This window comes from Danio aesculapii, chromosome 20 (genome assembly GCF_903798145.1).
Source record: "Danio aesculapii chromosome 20, fDanAes4.1, whole genome shotgun sequence".
Taxonomy (NCBI): Eukaryota; Metazoa; Chordata; class Actinopteri; order Cypriniformes; family Danionidae; genus Danio; species Danio aesculapii.
Window position 1 is genome coordinate 20,789,137 of NC_079454.1, and position 24,589 is coordinate 20,813,725.

The 24,589-nt window shown below is 34.4% G+C and overlaps 1 protein-coding gene across 2 annotated transcripts; it reads left to right on the forward strand.

Annotated features, from left to right (window-relative positions):
• Positions 1 to 1,894: 1,894 nt before the first annotated feature.
• chrna2b (cholinergic receptor, nicotinic, alpha 2b (neuronal)) lies at positions 1,895 to 24,389 on the forward strand. Of its 2 annotated transcripts, none has more exons than XM_056445266.1 (6): positions 1,895 to 2,955; positions 15,740 to 15,891; positions 17,817 to 17,861; positions 18,035 to 18,144; positions 20,396 to 21,554; positions 22,151 to 24,389. In XM_056445266.1, exons 1-6 carry the CDS (start codon positions 2,886 to 2,888, stop codon positions 22,274 to 22,276), a joined length of 1,662 nt encoding a protein of 553 aa, XP_056301241.1. In that variant the 5' UTR covers positions 1,895 to 2,885; the 3' UTR covers positions 22,277 to 24,389. The 2 variants fall into 2 exon arrangements, with proteins under 2 accessions (XP_056301241.1, XP_056301242.1); XM_056445267.1 differs by having other exon boundaries at positions 1,895 to 2,946.
• The last annotated feature ends 200 nt before the right edge of the window (positions 24,390 to 24,589 follow it).

Genomic DNA, 24,589 nt, shown 5'->3' on the forward strand with positions numbered 1-24,589 from the left:
TCTCTTCTAACACTGTTTTCCTGCAAACAGCCTAGAGAATAGACTCAAACTATATTTTTCTCCCATGTCTGATGTTCATTTGTGAGCCATAATGAAAACATAATGGCTTTGTCTACAAGAAAACTGAAAAAAATGGTCTTGGCAGTAAGGTGACATCTTAAAAAAAATATTCTCTTTCCAAACACAGACAACCCCGCAGCAATGGTCTGGCTGTCTCGGCGCTCGGGAGCAGATGGTGAAAAGACTGTATGAGGCTTTGAAAATCGCAAGCAGCAACTCATATACATTAGAGAGAGAGAGAGAGAGAGAGAGAGAGAGGGGGGGGGGGAGAGGAAAAGTGGAAGAGTAAGGTGAGGGTTACTTATATTTCTGTAAATTCTACAAAGTGCATAATTAAAAAACTAAGTTAAGTTAATTACGTAAAGTCAACATTGCTTTTAAGGGAATGGGTTTACTTACTTTTTAAAGTGAAGTTATTAATCGCTTTTTACAGTATCTAAAGTGATAATAACAGAGGCGTAGCGAACATTTTAAAAGTAGGGGGACAGCTATATGAAATACAAAGGTTTACCCTCCTAATCACCAGTTTCTAAATGGTCTGTCTCTAAAAGTAAGGGTATCCCCCCCACAACAGTTGCTACATCGCTGATAATACTGTGTGGTCAAACAAATACACACAACAAAACTCTTATGAATAACGTCACAAATGAAAGATAACCACGCAAAATTTATTACAAATAAAACCAACAAACATGGTTGTGAACCATGGAAATCACAAATTAACAATGGTTTTGCTACACCATCCTATTTGTTGTACAGTTGTGGTTATCAAATGTGTGTCCAAATGCTAATCAATTCCTTTTTAATATAATAAAACCATGGTAAATTTTTGAGAGGGTATTTTTTCAGTTGACGAACTGTATAAACATTGGCAGCTAATCAGAGATTTTAAAGACCTCAAGCATTTAAAGTGGCAGACAACAAAAAACAGTAGCACATGTACAGTATGTATAACAACAATCATTATTGGCATGCAGTGTGTGTAAGCTTATTCAAATCTGTTCAGATTTGAATGAATAGCCTTTACTCTTGTGAGAAGCTGAAGATATTTTTGGACAATGTAGGAAATATGTGGGTTCTCACAGCTTACTTGAAAACCTGTTAATTATGAGGGAGTTGTAGTCAATAAAGATTATTCCTCAGCTAGAAATTGTTCTGTGTGATTGTAAACTCTGTACATTGATTAAGGATAAAATCCAGTTAACACAAACCTTAAAGTCAATGAAAATAAGGTGTGGAAACCCTAAACTGCTATGAATGTACAACAATGAACTGAATATAAGCTGCTTATATTTGTATCATTTTTGTAAAATCATATCAAAATCACTTTTATCATATTTATAAATAAAGCTGAAAACAAACATGAAGGGAAATAATTAATTATATGTATTATATGTAGGCCTACTACGAAAATGACTTTAATAGTGCTGTCGTTGGTTCGAGCCTTGGCTGGGTCAGTTGGCGTTTCTGTTTGGAGTTTGCATGTTCTCCCCGCATTCGCGTGGATTTTCTCTGGGTGCTTTAGTTTCCCTCGCAGTCCAAAGACATTCGGTTCAGGTGAATTGGGTAGCTAAAATTGTCTGTAGTGTATGTGTGTGAATGAGAGTGTATGAGTGTTTTCCAGTGATGGGTTGCAGCTGGAAAGGCATCCGCTGAGTAAAACATGTGCTGGATAAGTTGGCGGTTCATTCCGCTGTGGTTACCCCAGATTAATAAAGGGACTAAGCTGAAAAGAAAATGAATGAATGAATGAATGAATAAATACCCATAGTTTTCCATGCATTAAAATCCATGCTTTCACTTTTTTTTTATAAAAAAACAAAAACGTGTTTAAAAAATTGATAAGGCTATGGCAAATACAAATATACGCTTATTGTTACCTTGCATATTAGCCAATTGTAGAAATTCGACTCTTTTTCACGTTCTCAGACATATACAGGCCTTCAGGCTTTTGGCGCTGTATGTTTACATAAGCCATGTATTTAACTGAATTATTGTTATGAATGGAAAGTCACCCGGAGTTTGTCACATTCAGCTGTTGAGCTGAGCTCTTGTTTCCCTTCAGCGTTCATTCAGCTATCCTGACCTCTAGCGGTTTCCAGCTGCAATAGCAAATCGTTTAAATGCTAAAAGTGGTTGTACAGATTTTAAGTATTTATTTATTTTTATTTATTTATTTTGGTCAGTATTTCTGATGTAGTCTGAGTTATGTTGTTTTTCTAACAAGAAAAAAAAACGCGTTTAGATGGGTTGCTAATTGAATTCGGCCTAATTGAAATGCTGTGATAGACCCCTCCTCCCTCTCCGTCTGCCTGACATGAAAGTGTAGAGGCGGACAGAGAGAGGGAGAGAAAGATGCTCAGTCTGGAGTAAACCCTGAAAATAGCAGGAGCCCGGTCAGGAGTGCAGACCTGCACTTTCTGACATGAATGGAGTCACTTTGGAAAATATCTGCTTCTATAGCAATAATTATTTTTGGATGGACGTGGAAATAAATAATACTTTTGCAGCACGGAATCTGTGTTTTTGATTTACAGCTGAACAGGTGCGCCAAACTAAAGATTCTCAGCGTGGCTTTTCCCTCTTTTTTTGGACGGAACTTCCGAGTTGGGATAATAAGAATGGATAAACACTGGATTTATGCAACTTAATTAAAACATCTTTACGAAAAACACTTGAAAAGAACATCTCACCTTAAATATTACAACCAGCAGGTGCATGTGAACAACGGGAAAAACAGAAGCCATGAAAACAGCCGAATTATACGGAAACGAGCGTGGAATCCAGCTGAAAATAGAAATGGTTTAAAAGTGTATGGCTGTATAATGGCAAGCTTTAAGAATCAGCTGGTCTTCCTGAGAATTACTCTTCTCTGTACTATCCTATGTGAGTCAAGTAAGTTTCTCCTCTAATTTCATCACTTCAATATCATCACTAATTAAATCACTTTTTCCCTCCACAAATAGCCAACATTGAAAATAAAGGGCGATTTTTGTTTTTAAAGTTTTGCCATAGCAGAACATTGTCTGGCTCTTCAAAGAAACTTTAGTAAAAGGTTCTTCATATATAAAATGACTTTAGTTGAATAAAAAATGTTCCATGGACTTTGTAAGTTCTTCATAGAACCATCAATAAACAACTTATTTTTAACAGTGGTTTAAAAAATTATTTACAGTAGAAGTGAGGTACAGTAGCTGGCAATATGCATCATGCACTGTAGTCGGTCAGTCATAAATAAATAAATACATACACATTCATGCATAAACATAACAACATAATGACCCGATATAATCAGCTATATACATATATATATATATATATATATATATATATATATATATATATATATATATATATATATATAGCTCATAATATCAGGTCTCATTATGTTGTTATGTTTATGTATATACCATATATGGTTTAATATACAGTATATATATATATATATATATATATATATATATATATATATATATATATATATATATATATATATACAGTAGGTTTGTAAGCTTGTAGCCACCTTGAAACACAAAATCCAACCTAATAGCATAAGCATTCTTTCATTTACTTTAACAACAATATAAGCTTTCCATTTCACAAGACTTAATTAATAGTGAAAAAAACAGAACAATATTAATAGTAATGTCTTTATTTGTTCTTTTAAAAAATGTTATTTGTGGAACCAACATTTTTTTCTTTTTTGGTATCACTACTAACATCCTAATTTTGGAAACTTTATTTTTATGATACAAAGTTTCAGCTTTATCAATTTGATTCACCGTCAGTCACCTTCTGGAATTTAAAAGCTCTGGTTTTTAGCTGGTTCAGACTGAGAGACCAGCTTACAAAAAAAAGTCATCTTTATTTGCATCGATGGATCCATGAAGAACCTTTAATTCATCGTGATTGTACCTTTTAAAAAAGTTTTTTTACTGTGGTTTTTTGGATTTAAAAATATTCTTCACAAATGTTCCTCTTTATCACTTCACTTTGGATAAACACGTGAAAAATCAATAAATAATATAAACATTTGATCTTTTAAGAACTGTTCACTGAAAGGTTCTCCGAAGAACCACTGATAGGCTTATATGGCATCACAGCAAACAAACAAACAAACAAACTTCTAGAAAGAGCGTCTTAAATCAGCTTAGACCACCAAATCACCATGCAGAGTGAGATTCAGGGGTACAGTACAGTCTGATTGGCTTTCACATCCACATCCAGTGATTAGAATGGCACGCACGATTGGCAGTAAAATGAAATGTCCTCTCTTGCCAAACTGGCGCTTAAATCAAAGCAGATTTATTGGGCTTTGCTCATCACTCTGCGTTTACATCTCTTCACTTCACCACGAGCATCTCTTTATTTGTGTGGCCGCTTGCTGTCAGCAGCACTGGACTCACGATGAATGAACATCGCAGTGATTTTCAGCTGCGCATCTGCTCCTTTACTCTAGTGCTGCTGTTTGCATCCAATCTACTTAAGATCGAGAGTTGAATGAGGAGACCTGAAGAAGCAGGTCCAGTTTCAGGTCTGAGCTTTGATACAGCCTGTAAAAGTGTAACCCGTGCACCCGCTCTGCTGCTTTCAGACAACAGATGCAGTTTGAGAGGCTGAACTACTCTAAACTACAAGGCTATACAACTAATGGACTTTTACATAGTATAAGAAGACATATGGTGGTGCAGTGGGTAGCGCTGTTGCCTCACAGCAAGAAGGTCACTGTTTCGAGCATCAGCTGGGTCAGTTGGCATTTTTGTGTTTAGTTTGTATGTTCCCCACAAGTCCAAAGACATGCGCTATATAGTAAGTGAATTGGGTAAGCTAAGAATTGGTCCTCCAGGTTAGGGGTTGACTGTTGGGCTAACAACCCACCTCGTAAAAATGAGATGTTACGAAACACCAACATGGTGCATCTAAATATTAACTTCGATATAAATGGCCCTGGGAGTAAGTAAGTAAAGAAGACATATAAAGGAGAAATGTCTCTTTAAGGTCTAAGTTTTGTTTATGTTAATCATTCAATTTAACATTATGGGTCTATCTTTATTATAAGTGACCTTAAAACTACTTAAAAATATCTAAAAAGCTACTTAAAATATAAGCAGGCTTCAATGAACTTAATGTGTTCATATTATATTGCAGAACACATGTTGTACACTTAGGTGGGATACGGGTAGGGCTGCACGATATTGGAAAAATCTAACATTGCGATATATTTTTATTTTACGATATATATTGCGAAAGGGTGTCACGGTGGCACAGTGGGTAGCTTGATCGCCTCACAGCAAGAAGGTCGCTGGTTTGAGTCTCGACTGGTTCAGTTGGCATTTCTGTGTGGAGTTTTCATGTTCTCCCTGTGTTCGTGTGCGTTTCCTCCGGGTGCTCCGGTTTCCCCCACAAGTCCAAAGGCATGTACTATGTACTATAGTCTACAGAACAAACCATTGTTGTACAATAACTTGCCTAATTACCCTAACCTGCCTAGTTAACCTAGTTAAGCCTTTAAAAGTCACTTTAAGCTGCATAGAAGTGTCTTGAAAAATATCTTGTCAAATATTATTTACTGTCATCATGGCAAAGAGAAAATAAATCAGTTATTACAAATGAGTTATTAAAACTATTATGTTAAGAAATGTGTTGACAAAATATTCTCTTTGTTAAACAGAAACTGGGCAAAAAATAAACAGGGGGGCTAATAATTCTGACTTCAACTGTATATGCGCATAACAAGTGCCTTGTACCAAGTGACTAATTTAAATGTAAGTGCATAGTTATTAAGGTTACTTAATATAAAGTGGTACCATATTATTTTTTTTATTAATGTTTTTAATATTACTACTATTACAACCTATTATGCTCTGTTATACTATACTCTTATACTACTACTATAAAAGAGAAATGGCTATAAGAAAACACCTACATATAATCACAATTAAAGAAAAAGGAAAACTAACTTTTCACATTTTATTACTGTTAGAAGTAAACTAGAAATGAATAAATGAATGATGTGGAGATTTTGATCCTAAAACACCTACACATTTGACCATTTATTGATAGATTTTACTAGTCTAAATTTACTTTTTAATTTTACAATTTGTTTAGCGGGGCGACCTAGTGACTCAGTGGTTAGCACTGTCACCTCACAGCATGAAGGTTGCTGGTTTGAGTCCTGGCTGGGCCAGTTGGCATTTCTGTGTGGGGTTTGCATGTTCTCCTCATGCTCGTGTGGGTTTCCTCCGGGTGCTCTGGTTGTCCCCACAGTCCAAAGACATGAGCTATAGGGGAATTGAACAAACTAAATTTCCGTAGTGTGTAAATAAGTGTGTATGGATGTTTTCCAGTACTGAGTTGCAGCTGGAAGGGCATATGCTGGATAAGTTGGCGGTTCATTCCGCTGTGGTGACCCCTGGTGAATAAAGGGACTAAGCGAAGGAAAATGAATGAATTTAAAATATAATTTAGTTAAATATTATTATACAATTTGATCAATTCGCTGATCGGTTAATAATTTCATTTAAATTTCAATCTCATTCATTGATTCATTTTCTTATCGCCTTAGTCCCTTTATTAACCCTCTACTGCACATATTTTAATGGTACATAACAAAAATGATTCCACATGATTTTCGGGTTCTTTTGGGAACATTTCATTGTTAAAAGTTGTTTTTGGTGTTACCCCCCACCCCTGCCCCAAAATATTTTTTGTTGCCTTAAGGCAACGTTATGCAACAATGGTACAAATTCACAGCGGAAATTTTTCACATATTATATATAAATATTGTGAGTCAGTGATCAGAGAGAAATAATAATTTACTAATCTTTTTCAAATTGTAACAGAATCATTGAGGAAATAGGGAAGAACACATAAAACATATACAGTGCTCAGCATAACTGAGTACACCCTATTTTGAAAATGAATATTTTTATCCATTTCACAGTGAATATAGGTCATGTTTTGGTGCATTTGAACAAAACAGATTTATTAAACTGATATATTTAGTAAAATAATATTTTATACATCAAACATCTTTTGAAATGGAAGATAATACATTTTAAATTAATGTGAAATATTGAAAAAAATATATATAAATTACAAAATTTCATCTAAATTTTATATATTTTTTTGTTTCTGTTGAATTTTGCTCTTAAGAAATCTGTGCTTTGCACAAGCCTTAAGAAAACTTTCTGTTGCCTGAGGGCAACGCTATGCTGTAGAGGGTTAATCTGGGGTCGCCACAGCGGAATGAACCACCAATTTATCCAGCATATGTTTTACACAGCGGATGCAACCCATAAATGGGAAACACCCATACAGCTTATAACCCAGTTTACCTATACCGCATGTCTTTAAACTGTAAGGGAAACGGGAGCACCCGGAGGAAACACACACAAACACGGGGAGAACATGCAAACTCCACACAGAAATGCTAACTGACCCAGCCAAGGCTCAAAGCAGCGACCTTCTTGCTGTGAGGCGATCGTGCTACCCACTGCACCACTGTGACGCCTAAATTTCAATCTTTTACAATAATCTATGAATTCATTATTTGAGTTATATGCCTCAGATGGGGTGTTTTCTTCTAAAAATACACCATTCCCAGCCAGCCTCTGAGTAATAATAGCTTTGGACCGCATGTCCTGGCCACAATATGCTTATAAAAAGCAAGAAATGTGCCAGAGGTGAGAAAATATTTGTCTGCCCGTCTGCAGACTGCATTCGCTGACAGTGCTTGCGTTTCATATCATGTCCCACTGTGCTAATGCCCTGTGGTGCAGACCCTAAATCTGACTTGTTAATGGCATGTTGTCACTGGCCCAGAGTGTGACTCATTGTGCCAGCAGGACCCGCGGGAGATCACTTTCCCAGCCACGCTATACAGCACTTAAATAGCCAGGCTGACACATGCTAGGTGCAAACCCTGTCCTCTGGGTTCAGTGCTAATGTCCCGTCAGCTCAGAGATGAGACCACTGGCTTAATGGTGTCAAGGGTCTGTCCTGCACAGGTGTCAGCCAAATGTTGCAGGGATTTCAGGACACCAGGGCAAAAAAAAAACTGGAGAATCAATCATTATTTAGTTGCTGTATAGCCACTCTGGTCCACATACTGTACAATATCATTAAACTGCTGGCTTCATGGAGATCAGGTGTTTGTGTGTGTCTGGGATGCTATGTGGATAGGTCTGAGGTAACTTAAATAGAGTATGATGAATTTATTTATTTTAGTTTTTGAGCCATTCAGCAATATTAGGCAGCACTGGAACGTTTTACTGTTGATGTTTGCATTTACCAGCCGTTAGTTATTCAGTTAGTCAGTCTTTTTTTGCATACATTTAAAATGTACATGTAAATGTGAGAAGCACGGTAGTGAAAAAAAACTAAACAAAGAACTTTTTTTCCACTTTAACCTCACCCTTTTTATACATATACAGTAGTCAACAATTGAAGTGGATCAAAAAAAGGATTTCAAAATTGTCCTAAGGCAAGAATGGGTGTTGTTCAATAGTTTTAGGACAACTTTGATAAACCACTTCAAATGTTGACTACTGTACAGTGCTGAGTAATAACTAGCACACCCCATTTTGAAAATGAATATGTTCATTAATTTCTCAGTAAATACAGGTAATATATTTGGTGCATTTTAACAAACAGACTTATTAAATATACACTATCGGTCAAAAATATGGGGTCAGGTTTATTTTTATTATTTATTTTATTTAATAATTAGATAGAAGGTAGTGTGGTCGCCTCACAGCAAGAAAGTCGCTGGTTTGTGCCTCGGCTGGGTCAGTTGGCATTGCTGTATGGAGTTTGCATGTTCTCCCCGTGTTTCGTGTGGGTTTCCTCCGGGTGCTCCGGTTACCCCCACAGCCCAAAGGCATGCGGTTCAGATGAATTGGGTAGCTAAAATTGTCCGTAGTTTATGTGTGTGAATGAGAGTGTATGAGTGTTTCCCAGTTATGGGTTGCAGCTGGAAGGGCATCAGCTGTGTAAAAACATATTTAAGTTAACATAGATAAGTTTGCGGTTCATTCTGCTGTGGCGACCCCAGATTTATAAAGGGACTAAGCCGAAAAGAAAATGAATGAATGAATGAATTTAAATAAAAGTATTCTGTTCATCAAGACGACATTTATTAATTGTAAAAATTTTTTTTTACATTTTTAAATATTTATTTATTCCTTATTGTATGTAGTTTCAAATGAAATTATTACTCCAGTCATTATTGCTTTTATTACTATTACCATTAGTAATAATAATTATTATTATTAATATTACAGTGATTGCTGAAGGATCATGTGACTCTGAGGACTGGAGTAAGGAAGCTAAATATTAATCTTTAAAATCACTGGAATAAATGATTAAATTAAGTTATAAGCTACCTTTGAACAGTTAGTTTATAGTGCAATAACATTTCACAATTTAACAATTTGTTCTGTATTTTTGATTAAATGAAAGCAGCCTTGGTGAGCAGGAGAAGCTTATTTTAAAATATTTAAAAATCATACTGACCCCAAACTTTTGACTGGTAGTATATGTTTATTAAAATAATATTTTTGTCATCAAACATCTTTAGAAATAGAAAGATAATACATTTAAACTCAAGTGAAATATTGCAAAAACAAAAAAGACAAAAAAAAAAAACTACAAAATTACAAAACAAAAATTATAAATTGTTTCATTTTCTTGATTTTTCTTCTTTTTTGAACTTTTAAAAAATATTTTTCCTTAACATATAAAATTGGGTCTACTTATTTTTTGACTGTTATTGTAAGTTATTATATTAGATTTGCTCCAGATTTGGATTTAGTACTAACTCCTATAGAAGATATTATTTAAATGTGGGGGTGCAATTGCATATGCTGAGCACTGTACAGTATATAGAATTTTCCTGCAGCATGACAAAGTCTGTCCCATTTTGATCGCTTCTTCTAATGCTGCACTGTCCATTGTTTTCCAGCGTGGTCTAGATTGTACTAAGGTTCATGACAAATGGGTGAATTTTGTATGCATGCAATTTCTTTTGAAATCCATTCTGATATTATTGTACATTGAAGTGTATGTTGGTTAAAAAAAAAAAAAACGATTTGAAAGATTTGTCAAAATAAGACAAAAAAATTTTCTGACAGTGTGATATTTCAAATTCAATCATTGACGTTCAGTCATTTTAAAATTTTAAATTATAATCTAATTTATTAAATCAGGAATGAAGTGTCTGTGTGTTGACTTGTGTTCTTCGTTTGGAATTTTTAAAACTAGAGTCATACACTGTAAACAAATTCCGTTATTTTACTTTTCTTTCTGGCAGCTGGGGTGCCGGAAAAAACATTAAATAATGGTTGTTAAATTACAGAAATTTACCATAAAATGATGGACATTAAATTAAAGAAATTTACCATAAAATAACGTATGTTAAATTACAGAAATTTACAATAAAATAACGGACGTTAAATTACAGAAATTTACCATAAAATAACAGATGTTAAATTACAGAAACTTACCATAAAATAACAGATGTTAATTTAAAGTAATTTACCATAAAATAGCGGACGTTAAATTACAGAAATTTCATTAAATTTAAATTTCTGATAAATTTCTGTAATTTAACGTCTGTCTTTTTACAGTAAATTTTACAGCTGTTATTTTACCTTCTTTTTTTTTACGCCCGTCGACTGCTGGAAAAAAATTAAGATTTTTTACAGTGTAGATAAACATAAATATTAATGCTGTTCCTATTAACTGCTTTGCATCTGCAACTATTACGCACACAAAAATATCTATTAATACGCATATTACAAGGAGGCTTTAGCTAGCTAGCATTGTCATTTATAAAAGCCTGAAATTAGAAATGCAGACAGAAGTCATATCCTGTTAAAGTGTATCCATCCCATTAACTTTGGAATTTAAATTTTGTGATTTTACAACCAATGCTGTGGCATTTAACAAAAATGTTAACTCAAACGCTGTCTGTTCCAAGATGGCGGATGCATCAATGGTCTTGTTTGAGGTGCGGCTCGCCTTGACTGCAATGTAGACGAGAGCAGGCGGCTGCAGTAAGAGGAGGGCTCAAAAAATACATCAGAAGTCGAACACTTCACAAATCTCGCTATTTTGCCGCCTGGAAATGTCACCAGTGGTGGAGATCGCGTTCGCCTTTTTTCTCACGGATGAATGACCTCATGAAAAATACTATGGTAATTTATAGTTGTTATGTTATAGTGTTTTTGAACATGTTTTTTTTCAGCATTGGGTTATGTTTATAGTTGTTGTGATACCAGAGCAACTATAGAATTTAAATAGGCTATTTTTATAATATGGTTCAAAAACACTAGTATTCCTATAAATTACTATAGTATTTTATAATGTGGGAGTGGATGCAATTGAAATAACACTGTTTTTTTACAAAAAGATGGTCAGAATCACAGAAGATGAACAGCTCATACTTAAAATGGTGTATTTAAAATATAAATCTGTTTAATCAACAATGGTAAATGTTAAAAGAATAACAAAATAAACAGCTTATAGAGCAAGAAAGATTTCAGGAAATCTAATTTGGCTATATTCTAAATTAAGTAGCTATAGCAAGATGCTAAAGTCATGGCAAATGTTTGTTGTTTGTTTTTGTTTTTTGTTTTGCCAGGAATGTCCCTAGAATTTGGCATTTTATCGAACAAGTGGTTCATTTCTATAGTCATTTCAGACTTTCTATAGAGAGCATTAGAAGGTACTGTATAATGGGAAATACAACTGAAGCCCAAATATATATTTAAAAAAAAAAAATATATATATATATATATATATATATATATATATATATATATATATATATATATATATATATATATATATATATATATATATATATATATATATATATATTAATATTAGCCCTAAAAAGTTAAAAATATTAACCCTCTTGTGAAGTTTAAAGAAAATATGGTATTGCATCAAATATGTAAAAGTGTTGTTTAACAGATTTTGTACAGTTTTATTTTTACTAACTTATTTCTACTAACTAATTTGTCTAGTCTTTGCCATGACGACAATATTATATTATTTAATTTACATCATATTTTACTCGTTTTTTGCAAGATGGTAGTATTCAGGCTAAAGTGCCTGACACAATAATTAACAATAGATTAATTATGTTAAAGAAAAATGAGGGAAGCCATTGGACAACAGTGATTTGTTCTGTAAACATGAAGAAATTCTTAAGGGGCTAATTATATTGACATGCTTATTATATTATACAAAGGTGTTTTGTTTTTGTTTGTGTGTAAATCTAAATAAATAAACATATGTAATGCTCTTTATACATTTTTTTTTTAATTATCAACGAAAATACAAAAAAGGTATCCAAGAAAGCGTACAAAGAATAAAGTATAGTATGTCAGTCAGCCAGTCGTTTCCCATCATGCTTTTGGTGAGCGCAGTCTTTGGAGAGCAACTGCAGCCGAATGCTCAATCCGAGGTACCCCCCTCGCCGTCTCGAGAGTTTTTTGGCACATGTCAGCATGACATAAGAGCGAGGCGGACGCAACACGGACACATTTCTAACTGGCATGTACTGTATCTTGCGGTGATCACGCAGATTTTGGCCATCTCAAACGAGCCTAATGTGTACGGTGAGGTAAAAATAGTTAAAAGTTACTTGCCAAATTTGTTGCCTTAAATGTAAATTTCTCAATGTTAGCTTTTTAAACTGATATGCATACTCAACATAGCTCCTGAAAATTCCAACACATGCATAGCAGTTAATAACTTTCCTATTTAATGACTAATTGAAATTTGTACAACCTCATTTGTAGATTTTAGGTTAGCGGTGGGGTTTGGGGGGCATTCCTTCTTTTAAAAATCATATCGAATGAATAAATTGAAATTTAATGAATTTGTGCAAATGCACTTTTCTGACAATACGTAAAATAGTCATGTTTCCTTGTGAAAACCGGTTGGAAAATCCTTATTTTTGAGTTTTAATCACCTAAGGCACTCTGCGGATACTGTTCACCACTATTTTTTTTTTAAACACAGCAATCTTTCTCATGTGATATCACTGAGGTTTAAACGTGTGAAGAATTTGCCTGGAAACATTTTTGAGAAAATCCATTACTGGCAGTGGACGGATGAGACGTGACGATGCGTGTTATTATATATGATTAGAGAAATGAATGAGAGTTAATCCCCTGATGAAGTGCTGTTACTACTATAGGTTTTAGTTATTTAATATGCAAATAGTGCGACCAGTGAGCCCTAGATAAATTTTAAGAGTCCCTGTGCCATTAGTTCATTTAAGTATTTAAGCTTTGCCTTGGTGAACTCACACACTTAATGATTTGTTTCGCCACACACAAATCTATTAGAAAACTTTAAAAATGCTGAGCGTGTGAAAATGAGCTTCGAATACATAATGGTGTGCTGGAAGTTCATTATAGATCAGTAGGTGTAATTTGGTGGTTTTCTTTAAACATACGCTTGAGTAAAATTTTAAGACAAAATGTGGATACAACAGTAGGAAGTCTCCACTTTTTTTAACGACATAAAAACAATGGACCAATTGGAGCGATTTTAAGCAGCTTCACATAAAAGGTGATAGTAAATTGGAACAGTGTAGTTCAGTTTGTAGTGTTTAAGTTCAGTTCAGTTTATGTCTCCGTAAGTAATGCGTATAATCATATCAACAAGACAGGACGTGCACAAAGAAACCGGGAATAAAAGGTCTGTTCAGATTGCTAGGATTTTCAAAACAACATCAATTTGACCTAACATTTTTCGTCAAAACATGTAAAAATTAATTACAGGACTAGTCTATGATTAAAAAATACATTTACATGTCTTACTTGGAAAAATCACACTTAACCACACTGTAAAAAAAATATCGTAAAAAAAAGGTCAAATGACTGGCAGCTACGGCTGCCAAACAAAAACCATTATATTATGGTAAAATTTCTTTGTTGAAATAAAGTGCAAAAAATAATAAATCTACAGATATTTTCATTAAAATGTTTACAGAAAAACACTGTTATTTTACAGACTTTTCCCAGATTATTACGATCAAATCCGTTTAAAAAAAGTTACACACTAAGAGTTTTACAGAGAAACACTGTTATTTCACAAACTTTTCCTAGATTATTATGATCGAACACCATCAATAAAGTGACTGCACTAAAATTTCAAGAGAAAAAATGTTATTTAAAAGAATTTTATCTCTCAACCATAACAATTAAACACCTTTAATAAAATGCCAAGACATGCTCATGGTCGTAATTTAACAGTTTTATTTTGGATCAAAAACGTCTGGAAAAACCAACAAATGAGATACAACTGATTAAAATTCTCACAACTTTAAGATTACAGTTGTTGCATTTTATTGAATAGTATTTATATAAAACATGTAGAGGTTTAAGATATATGGAATAATTCAGTTACAAATCTAAAATGAAATGGAACTGTAATGTGAAGGGGATGCTGACAAAGGAGTGCAGATCCAAATGCAGGTTTATTACACAGAGATGGTCAGGCAAGCAACAGTCAACACAGGGGCAAACAGATGTATGCAGGGAATCCAGAGTCATGGTCAAATAACAGCCAAATGGTCAGTCCCAGCAGCAAACCACATAAACAATTAACAAACAAAGCAAGACAAAAGAAGAGAAATGCATCATAATGTTCACAGTATCAGTATAACAAGACTTAGCAATTGGTGCGTCCGTCTGTGCTGCTTTTAAAGTCCATGTAATCAGTTCATAACGATCCTCCGACTGTGTGTTCGCAATCAGCGGGATCCGGAACAGGTGCATGTGAGCGGAATTTATCTATTTTATTTCTTGAAAAGATTTGATCGTAATAATCTGGGAAAAGTCTGTAAAATAACAGTGTTTTTCTGTAAACATTTGAATGAAAATATCTGTAGATTTATTATTTTTTGCACTTTATTTCAGCAAAGAAATTTTACCATAATTTTATGGTTTTTGTTTGGCAGCCGTAGCTGCCAGTCATTTGACCTTTTTTTAAGATTTTTTATTTTTTTTACAGAGCAAATATTTACAAATTATTACTTTAATTTTTAGTAATTTTAAATGTACTTCAAAAAAACTGGAAAAAACACTGTGTAAATAATACGGCAATTGTATTGTATAAAACAGGAAAATTGCTGGAATGTGTCATTAATTATATAGTACATAAAATAACAGTCAAGCTGTTAATTTACAAATATTGTTTGTAATTTTTACGGACTTTTGAATATAATTTAAAATAACAGAAAAAATACTGTATAAATAATACGGTAATTTCCCTGTATAAAAACAAAAATGTCAGTAATTTGTTTTTAATGATAAAGTACCTAAAATGAAAGTCAAACTGTTAATTTAGAAAGATTGTTTTTCATTTTACTAAGCTTTGAATTTAATTTGAAATGACAAAAAAAATACTGTAAAAAATTTAGAGAAATTTTCTGTAAAATTAGGGGTTTTTTTTACAGTGCAGCTACAGTAATAGTCAGAATTGGTCGCTAAGCTAAAGTGTTTACATTTTCTTTTACCAAATGATAGCAATATAAATAGATTAAAAACACTTGTATTCATCATGAAATGTAATATTGTATACATAGATTTTCTTTTGAACCATTTTCTTTGACTGAGCTTGTATAAAATGTTCTCTCTTGTTTTTTCTCTTGCAGTTTCTTGTTGTGAGAAAACTCACTCTCATGCTGAAGATGAACTCTTTAAAAAGTTATTTGATGGCTATAACAAGTGGTCAAGGCCTGTACCAAACACCTCTGATGTTGTGATTGTCAAGTTCGGTTTGTCCATCGCCCAGCTGATTGATGTGGTAAGCTACTACCATCTTGCTTGGAAATGTATCATGATTTCAACATGCGAGCATGACAAATCCTAACTGTGCCATTTAACATGAATATGATTAATAAGTATACTAGACTTGTATATTGGCTTAAAGGTACTGTGTGTCTGTGTATCTGTATACTGTAGAAAAATAAAAATGTAAATTCATGACTGCAGTATAATAATTTACCATATTAAATAAAGTTAACCATGTTTCATGGTTTTGATTTAATTTGATGTTTTGCGTCAGTTCAATTAAGTTGAACAGTAATTGAATCTTAAAATGTCAAATAGCAACACATTTTTACAGTGTGCATAAAATAGATGTGTGTATGTGTGTGTGTGTGTGTGTACAAAAGCATTATAATATAAGAAAAGTTTTATATATTTAATGGTGTTTAAGACAAACTTACGGTACTATATATTTTTTATTTGATTACTTATGTATAATAAATGTGTGTGAATGTAAAGTGGTATATCATTAAATACAATTACTATTAATATTAATATTAATATAGTTGTCTGATATTTAATCATAGCTTATAATTCATGGTTAAGACAGGTTTATGCAAAGCCATTAGTCCAGACTTCAGTATCAAACAATCTTTCAGTAATCACTATAATATGATGATTTGATTTGGTATGAATTATTTTACGTACAGGTAGTTCATTTATATGACTGTTACTGCGTTACTGAACTACTAATACTTATACAGTATATGTCATATTTCAATATGTCTCATATTAAAATAAAGATGAATAAAAAGTAAAAAATACATTTATACAGTTGAAGTCAGAATTATTAGCCCCCCTGTTTATTTTTTTTCTCCAATTTCTGTTTAATGGAGAGAAGATTTCTTTAACATATTTCTAATCATAATAGTTAATTAATAACTCATTTCTAATAACTGATTTATTTTATCTTTGCCATGATGACAGTAAATAATATTTTACTAGATATTTTTCAAGACACTTCTATACAGCTTAAAGTGACATTTAAAGGCTTAACTAGGTAAACTAGGCAGGTTAGGGTAATTAGGCAAGTTATTTTATAACGATGTTTTGTTCTGTAGACTATCGAAAAAAATATAGCTTAAAAGGGCTAATAATTTTGACCTTAAAATGTTTTTTAAAAAATTAAAAAGAAAATATATTTTCTTTTTCAGAAGAAATTTTTTTTTTACAGAAGAAAATATATTATCAGACATACTGTGAAAATTTCCTTGCTCTGTTAAACATCATTTGGGAAATATTTAAAAAAGAAAAAGAAAAAATCAAAGTGAGGCTAATAATTCTGACTTTAACTGTATATATTAAACAGTTTTAGCCTACACTACGAGTACACTACCGGTCAAAAGTTTTTACAATCATGTGAATGGAGTAATAATGCTAAAGATTCAGCTTTGAAATCACAGGATTAAATAAAATTCATAGTTAAATATGACGCCGTTATTTTAAATAGCAAAAATATTTGAAAATGTCACTGTCTTTGCTCTATGTTGGATCAAAAAATACACATTTGATAAGCAAAAGCAAAACTTCCTAAAAAAAAAAAAAATGGTAGTTTAAATCTGCACATTGTAAGTGTTTTGGAGTGTGTTAGTGAAAAGTTTTTTTAAAAAACATTGTAAGCATGATGTGCATTGTAAGTATGATTAAAATAATGAATAACAAAATTTTAGTTTTTTTTTTTCTTATAGATGATTTCTTATAGATCTTTTAACTTTAACTTTCTACGGGGCCCTAAATCTTAAAATCTTGATAAACTAGAGTACTTGGTCTCTCAAGTCCATCAGAAGATTAAAATTATAAGGTTCTTGTGACCTTTCTGAACCAAAAGCATTCTGCTGGAGCAAACCCAGCATCCTGACTCATCTGATACTATCTGTCCTTCCTTATTTTTCTCCTCCGCAGGACGAAAAGAATCAGATGATGACAACAAACGTCTGGCTCAAACAGGTATGAGTGGCAATGAAAGAAATATGTGGAATTTAGGGAGAAAATTGATTATATAATCTAGCACACAGTAAATAAGTGTTAACTACAAATTGGCTAAAACTAAAATAATGTAAGATTTTACATTTTACAATGAATTAATCTTAATTTCTTACATTTTGTGGCCTCTCATTCAGGAGTGGAATGATTATAAACTGCGCTGGAAGCCTTCAGACTACGACAATGTGACTTCCATCAGGGTTCCATCAGAACTCATCTGGGTTCCGGATATAGTTTTGTACAACAAGTAAGTAACCGTTAATCTTATCCAGGGATGCCCAAACTAGGGCCCGCTGGCCAAAGTTAGCCCACAGTAACGTTTAATTTGGCCCGCCATCCCATCTGAGAAGAGAGGAGGAAGGATGGCCATGGTTTAGTGGTTGTCATTTCAAATCTAATCTAACCCTGTTTGTTTTTTATATTGTTAAAAGGTAAATGAAATGGAATGTTTTAATTAAATGGTGTAAATTAATCAGATTTAGTTTAAATGTACTTACTGTCACCTGACGCATAGAAGACAAGTCAAGGTAAAGGCAGATTCTGCTTGACTAGTGTATTCATCATTGACCTCCACTGTGTTATAATTGTGATTGTTTATGTTTTTATTGCAGTAAGTTATCATTTTAAATGTTACACTGCATTAGTTAATATGATTTAAAGTAATGTTTTCTATTTACGTTTAAGTCTTATGAAATAAATTAGGAAATACCCATGGCAACTTTAATGTAATATACAGTAGCTTGAGATATTTATCTTCGGCCCATGGCTCTCAATATTTAGCTTTCGGATCTTTATAGGAAAAAGTTTGGGCACCCCTGATCAAAGTTAAACATCATTTAGCATCAACAAAAGGCAGAGGGAGAGATGTTAAATGTGTGATGCTGTGTAGACTCTTTTAATGTAGTATGTCAACTCTCAGAAGCACAGGTCATGATCTATTAGGTGTACTATAGGTTATCCAATGCCACTGGAGTTGTTTTTAAACTGAAATTAACTCACACACTTCTTTAGACTGCCATCTGCTGTTTGAATTTAGTAATGCACCTGCTTAGGCACCATACCAGTTTAGATTTCAGAAGTTCATATACTACTGTAGAGGCCTGTTACCAGCCTGGTGAAATGGGTGGTTCTTTTTTTCCTCAAAAAAAAAAAAAAGGGTCTTTTTGCAGTTATACGCCTCATTTTCTCTTTAATTATGACATTTAAATTAGTCACATTTTAAGCAGTATTGAAGTTGAAGTCAGAATTATTATATTTTTCCTCAATTTCTGTTTAACTGAGAGATTTTTTTCAACACATTTTGAATCATAATAGTTTTAATAACTAATCCCTAATAATGATTTATTGATTTATTTTATCTTTGCCATGATGATGGTACATAATATTTTACTAGATATTTTTCAAGACACTTCTATACAGCTTAAAGTGACATTTAAAGGCTTAAATAGGTTAATTAGGTTAAGTAGGCCGTTTAGTGTAATTAGGCAAGTTATTGTACAATGATGGTTTGTTCTGTAGACTACAATAGCCAAAATAATATTCAAATTAACTTAATATGGTCCGCTTCTGGTGCCTCACACCGTTTTTGTTTACATATGTTAACATTAACATTGGCCAAAACTGATTAGCTGAAGTCACACCGAAATGACAGCGAATAGAGGATTCCGCTTGGTCTTAAAGCCTTCTTCGATTGGTTATTTTCACTATTTATGATGGCATAACAGTCAAAATAGGACAAATGAACTCATGTATGGGACATATTATGGACTTTTGTCAGTGAGGAGCAGGTCTTTCCCCCCTCCCTTACGGCCTGATATACTGTACACACTGTTTAATTATTGGATCTGTCAAAATATGATATGATAATAAAATTATATAATAATAATACAAATGTACCAATAAGTATAGCAAAACCAGTGAATTTTGACTTTGTGGGGACATTTTTTGTCCCCTTGAAAAAAATTAAATGTAAGAATGCAGATTATTTCCTGTGAGGGTTGGGTTTTAGGGGTAGAGGAACAGAATGTACAGTTTGTACAGTATAAAAATGATTACGTTTATGAGAAGTCCCCATAAAAATAGCTGTATAAGTGTGTGTGTCCGGTGTGAAAAAAAGTCTAGTCAAATAAAAATATCAGAAAGTCTAAAGTCTACACTTAAATACTACAATAAACAAGTTATAACAAATTTATTTGTTTATTTACTCACTATCATTCCAGTTATTTATTTTTATGTATATCATTTTAGTAAAATAACAAAACAAATAGTTTATAAAATGGCCATAATTTAACTCATGTAAAGCTGTTTGAACCATAATAATAATACTTGTACATCACATCTGTATCTATTATATCAGTGTTTGTAGCTGCAATTATGGAAAAAGATATTGTAACTTTTATCAGGTACTCAATTGATTGATTGGTTTGTTAGATAGTAATTAATATGTGTAAAAAGTCTGAAATTGCAACTGACCAAATAAATGCTGCTGTCCTCTTCAGTGCAGATGGAGAGTTTGCGGTGACCCACATGACCAAAGCCCACCTCTTCCACACAGGTAAAGTGCGCTGGGTTCCACCTGCCATCTACAAGAGCTCATGCAGCATCGATGTCACCTTCTTCCCCTTTGACCAGCAGAACTGCAAGATGAAATTCGGTTCGTGGACTTACGACAAAGCCAAGATTGATCTAGAGCGCATCGAGAACACAGTGGACTTGAAAGATTACTGGGAGAGTGGAGAGTGGGCCATTATCAATGCTGTAGGCACATACAACACCAAGAAGTACGACTGCTGCCACGAGATCTACCCAGACATCACCTACTTCTTCATCATTCGCCGTCTGCCGCTCTTCTACACCATCAACCTCATCATCCCCTGCCTGCTCATCTCCTGCTTGACTGTACTGGTCTTCTACCTTCCGTCCGACTGTGGTGAAAAGATCACCCTGTGTATTTCAGTCCTCCTCTCACTCACTGTCTTCCTCCTGCTTATTACAGAAATCATCCCATCCACTTCGCTCGTGATCCCACTCATTGGTGAATATCTGCTTTTCACTATGATCTTCGTCACCTTGTCCATCGTTATCACCGTTTTTGTGCTCAACGTCCATCACCGGTCACCAAGCACTCATAAGATGCCCTGTTGGGTTCATTCTGTCTTCTTGGATCTGATCCCCCGTTGGCTGTTTATGCGCAGACCAGCACCGGACAGCCGTCGCAGACAGAAACTCTTGCTTCTGCAGCGACAGGTGCCAGGAATGACAACACGGGTGCTTGGACCTGCAAATGCAACCCTGAGTACATCTACTAGCTGGTTTAGAGGGCAGAACTCTGGGGAGGACGAGTCCCGTAGGCACTTCAGTTATAAGGACTTAGAACTAGGGACACTATCCTCAGCCATCTCACTTTCGCTCCAAGCCGGCTCACCATGTCCTCTTGGCTTAACTCCGCCTCCTCTACAAAAATTTGGCCCGTCCCCTAGACTGGAGGTGGGCGTGGCTTCCAGGCAGCCCTGTGGAAGATCTAATGTTACAAAGAGGCTTGACAACATGATACCCTATGACAACCCAGGGTTCCCTCTGTCCCCCAGCGTCCTTCAAGCTTTGGAAGGGGTCCACTATATTGCAGACCACCTGAGAGCCGAAGATGCTGATTTTAGCGTAAGTTTCTTTCAGATTTACTAGCACAGGGGTACGCAAGTTCAGTCCTGGAGACCCGCAGTCCAGCAGAGTTGTAATCCAAGGTTTGATTGAAAAGTCACTTGCACCAACCAGTGACTTTTCAACAATTGATAGTAAGAGTGTTACTAATATCTCGGGATCCACACACACAGTGGTTCAACTCTTACCTCTCAAGGTGTCTAGGAGAGGTGCAGTACCCGAGCTGCAAAATCTACTTAGGGTTCTGTCCTAGGACCACTTCTCTTCTCCATCTATTTGGTCTGTTATTCAGAAACATGCAATTTCCTAACATTGCTATGCTGATTGGAGATAAACTCTGCATTACTACTCAACTAACTCTCCAGGTCTAAACTTGCCTACCCCTTACCTTACATGAAAATAAAAATGTATATAAACATTTTTATATACCCACAGTACAGTAGATCCATAAAACTTAACACAGACCTACAGCCTTTTCAGTTCGTTTTTAAACCTTGAAGCAAGGATATGTCAAGTCAAATTCAAACTGTTGTTTTCTAGGTACCTTATGCTACATGTACTATAAAAATCCACATTCATCTTATGTCTTCACACAGGTAAAAGAAGACTGGAAGTATGTTGCGATGGTAATAGACAGAATCTTCCTATGGATGTTCATCATTGTATGTTTGCTGGGTACAATTGGGCTCTTTCTCCCACCATGGCTCGCAGGCATGATCTAGAAACACAGCACTGAGTATCTTCTAAGAACATTGAGGACTTTTAATTCATTGGCTTCCACAGGAAGAACCAGCATGGGGACACAAACGACCCTCTTTGCAGTGATCGGCAAGCAGTAATGGTGAAATTTCTCCTGCATATAGGGTAACATGCATGTCTGAGAACTGGAATGTGGCACCAATCACCTGATCTGTCCACCAATCTATACAGGTTCTTTGTCCCTTTCCTGAAATATGACCCACAGGAGTGTTCACTAAAATAGTGCCCCGACTGAGAGTAAGGCACGGCATTCATTGTGAACCTTTATCTACGTAAAAATCTAAATTGATAGAGAATTGCATTATGGTAGCGCAACAAACTTGGGTTTAATACCAGAGAACACACGCATTGTTAAAATGTAAACCTTGAATAAACTAAATTGTGTTCCATTTGCCAAATTTTGGTAATTGGAAAGAGGTAACGTACAAATATTGGTTAAAACATGGGATATAGCTATGGTGATGTTTTGAGAAATCCTTTCTGAGATTTTTAAAACTTATCACTATTCCCTATTAAATCGATTCTGAGTTTAGTTGACACTATATGCTTAACAAATAGCAGTACTCTGCTTGCAACTTATCATAGATATATACACTAGATATCGCATACGGACCCTGAGCATGTGTCATTAGCGCCACATTTGTACAGTGTACAGTTGTACGGTGCTCCCACGACAAAAGTCATTCAACCGCACTAGTCAAGACACGGTTCCAATGTGAAAATGCTGGACTGTGAACGGGTGTAGTAACGAGAAAACAAAGAAAACAAAGCACAAAGACAGAACAATTCATAGGTAAGATTTCGTTTTTTAGGTTTTTGTATGTTAACTTTTGTGCTAAACAAGTAACGTTATTGATGTTAATACAGTCACTTACGGCATTCACCATAAGGCAAAGTAGCACCAACTCGCACTAAATACTAGGCTTATGCTAGTTTTCTTGAATAAAAATCAAACAATATGAATTAAATATGATAACAAGATGCTGCGGTGCTCGAAACTGGTATTATTGTCGGCTAAGTGAACGAGTCATTCATAACGGGGATTCATTCACAAACGAATCACTACCTCCATTATAATGAGAAGTGAAAGCAGGAGAGGAGGTGTGTTTCAGGACATGGATTAGATCTAATTTAACAGGGAGGGAGGATAATACATTTTTATTCACACAAACACATGTTCTTTGTCTGCAATAGTCCGGCCCGTACAGTCACTTATCCTTTGATGTAGAAAAGTGATGGAATTTAAAATATATATTTATTTGCATACTGACCACAGGAAAAACTCCTAATCATAGATATATATGTATATATATTTCTAGCTCTGGATGGCCAGTCCTCCGCTGCACCTTGGTCCGGCATTCATTTCAAAGGAGCGCTACACTGTACTAAAATGGCTGCTCTGTTGATGCATTCCTTCCAATAGACAACAACAGGGTTGGCGACATCTAATGTAAATATCTATGGCAACTAATTCCTTACAAATACTACTTGAACCTAAGCTAATCTTTAATAAAATTTGTGTTCACAGTGTGCACATTATCTACATTAATCTTGTGTAAAAGCTAACTTACATGAGGCTCTTACTCATGAGTGTTTGAGTGCACGGTTAAAAGGTAGCCTAGAGCGCCATCTGCTGTTAAAAACTAAGCTCAGAATCAATTCAAAAAAGAATAGCGATGCCTTTGTAAAATATTAGTATCGATGCCGAATCAGTTTCTCGATTGATTTTTCAACTTTTGCTTTAGTATGGGATCATCTAAAAAGTCCACACACTAAAATTTTCAAATAGTCTGTATTTTGATTGGTAATTTTGATTGGATTATTAATAATCTGGATGGCACTCTAGGTCATAAATTGTTGCTTGCACAAACAAACAAATTAGTTTTTTTAGAAGAGGAATTTCTCCAAATGCCAGGTATTTTCTAAGGACAGAGGAGCCAAAATTGAAAGAAGTTTATTTATTAAAATGCTTGTATTTGAATGTACTGTATAACCTTGATTGTTGTTCAAATTAAAGGTGCCAACTGGATGAGAGGCTCAGTGATGTACTGTAACTGACTACATTAATAAAATCACTAGGGTTGGTATTCCTCATGTCGTCTATAAATGTTCCCACTCAAACTGCTCTTATAGTCAAATCCCAAATGGCACCCAAAAAGCCTTACAGTCGGTAGACATAGAAGACTTCTCAACTTTCATTGTTCTGAAAGCTAAAATGAAGAATGGGACACCTCACGGACTCACACACAGCAGTGAATCAAGACTGCGAGTGCACA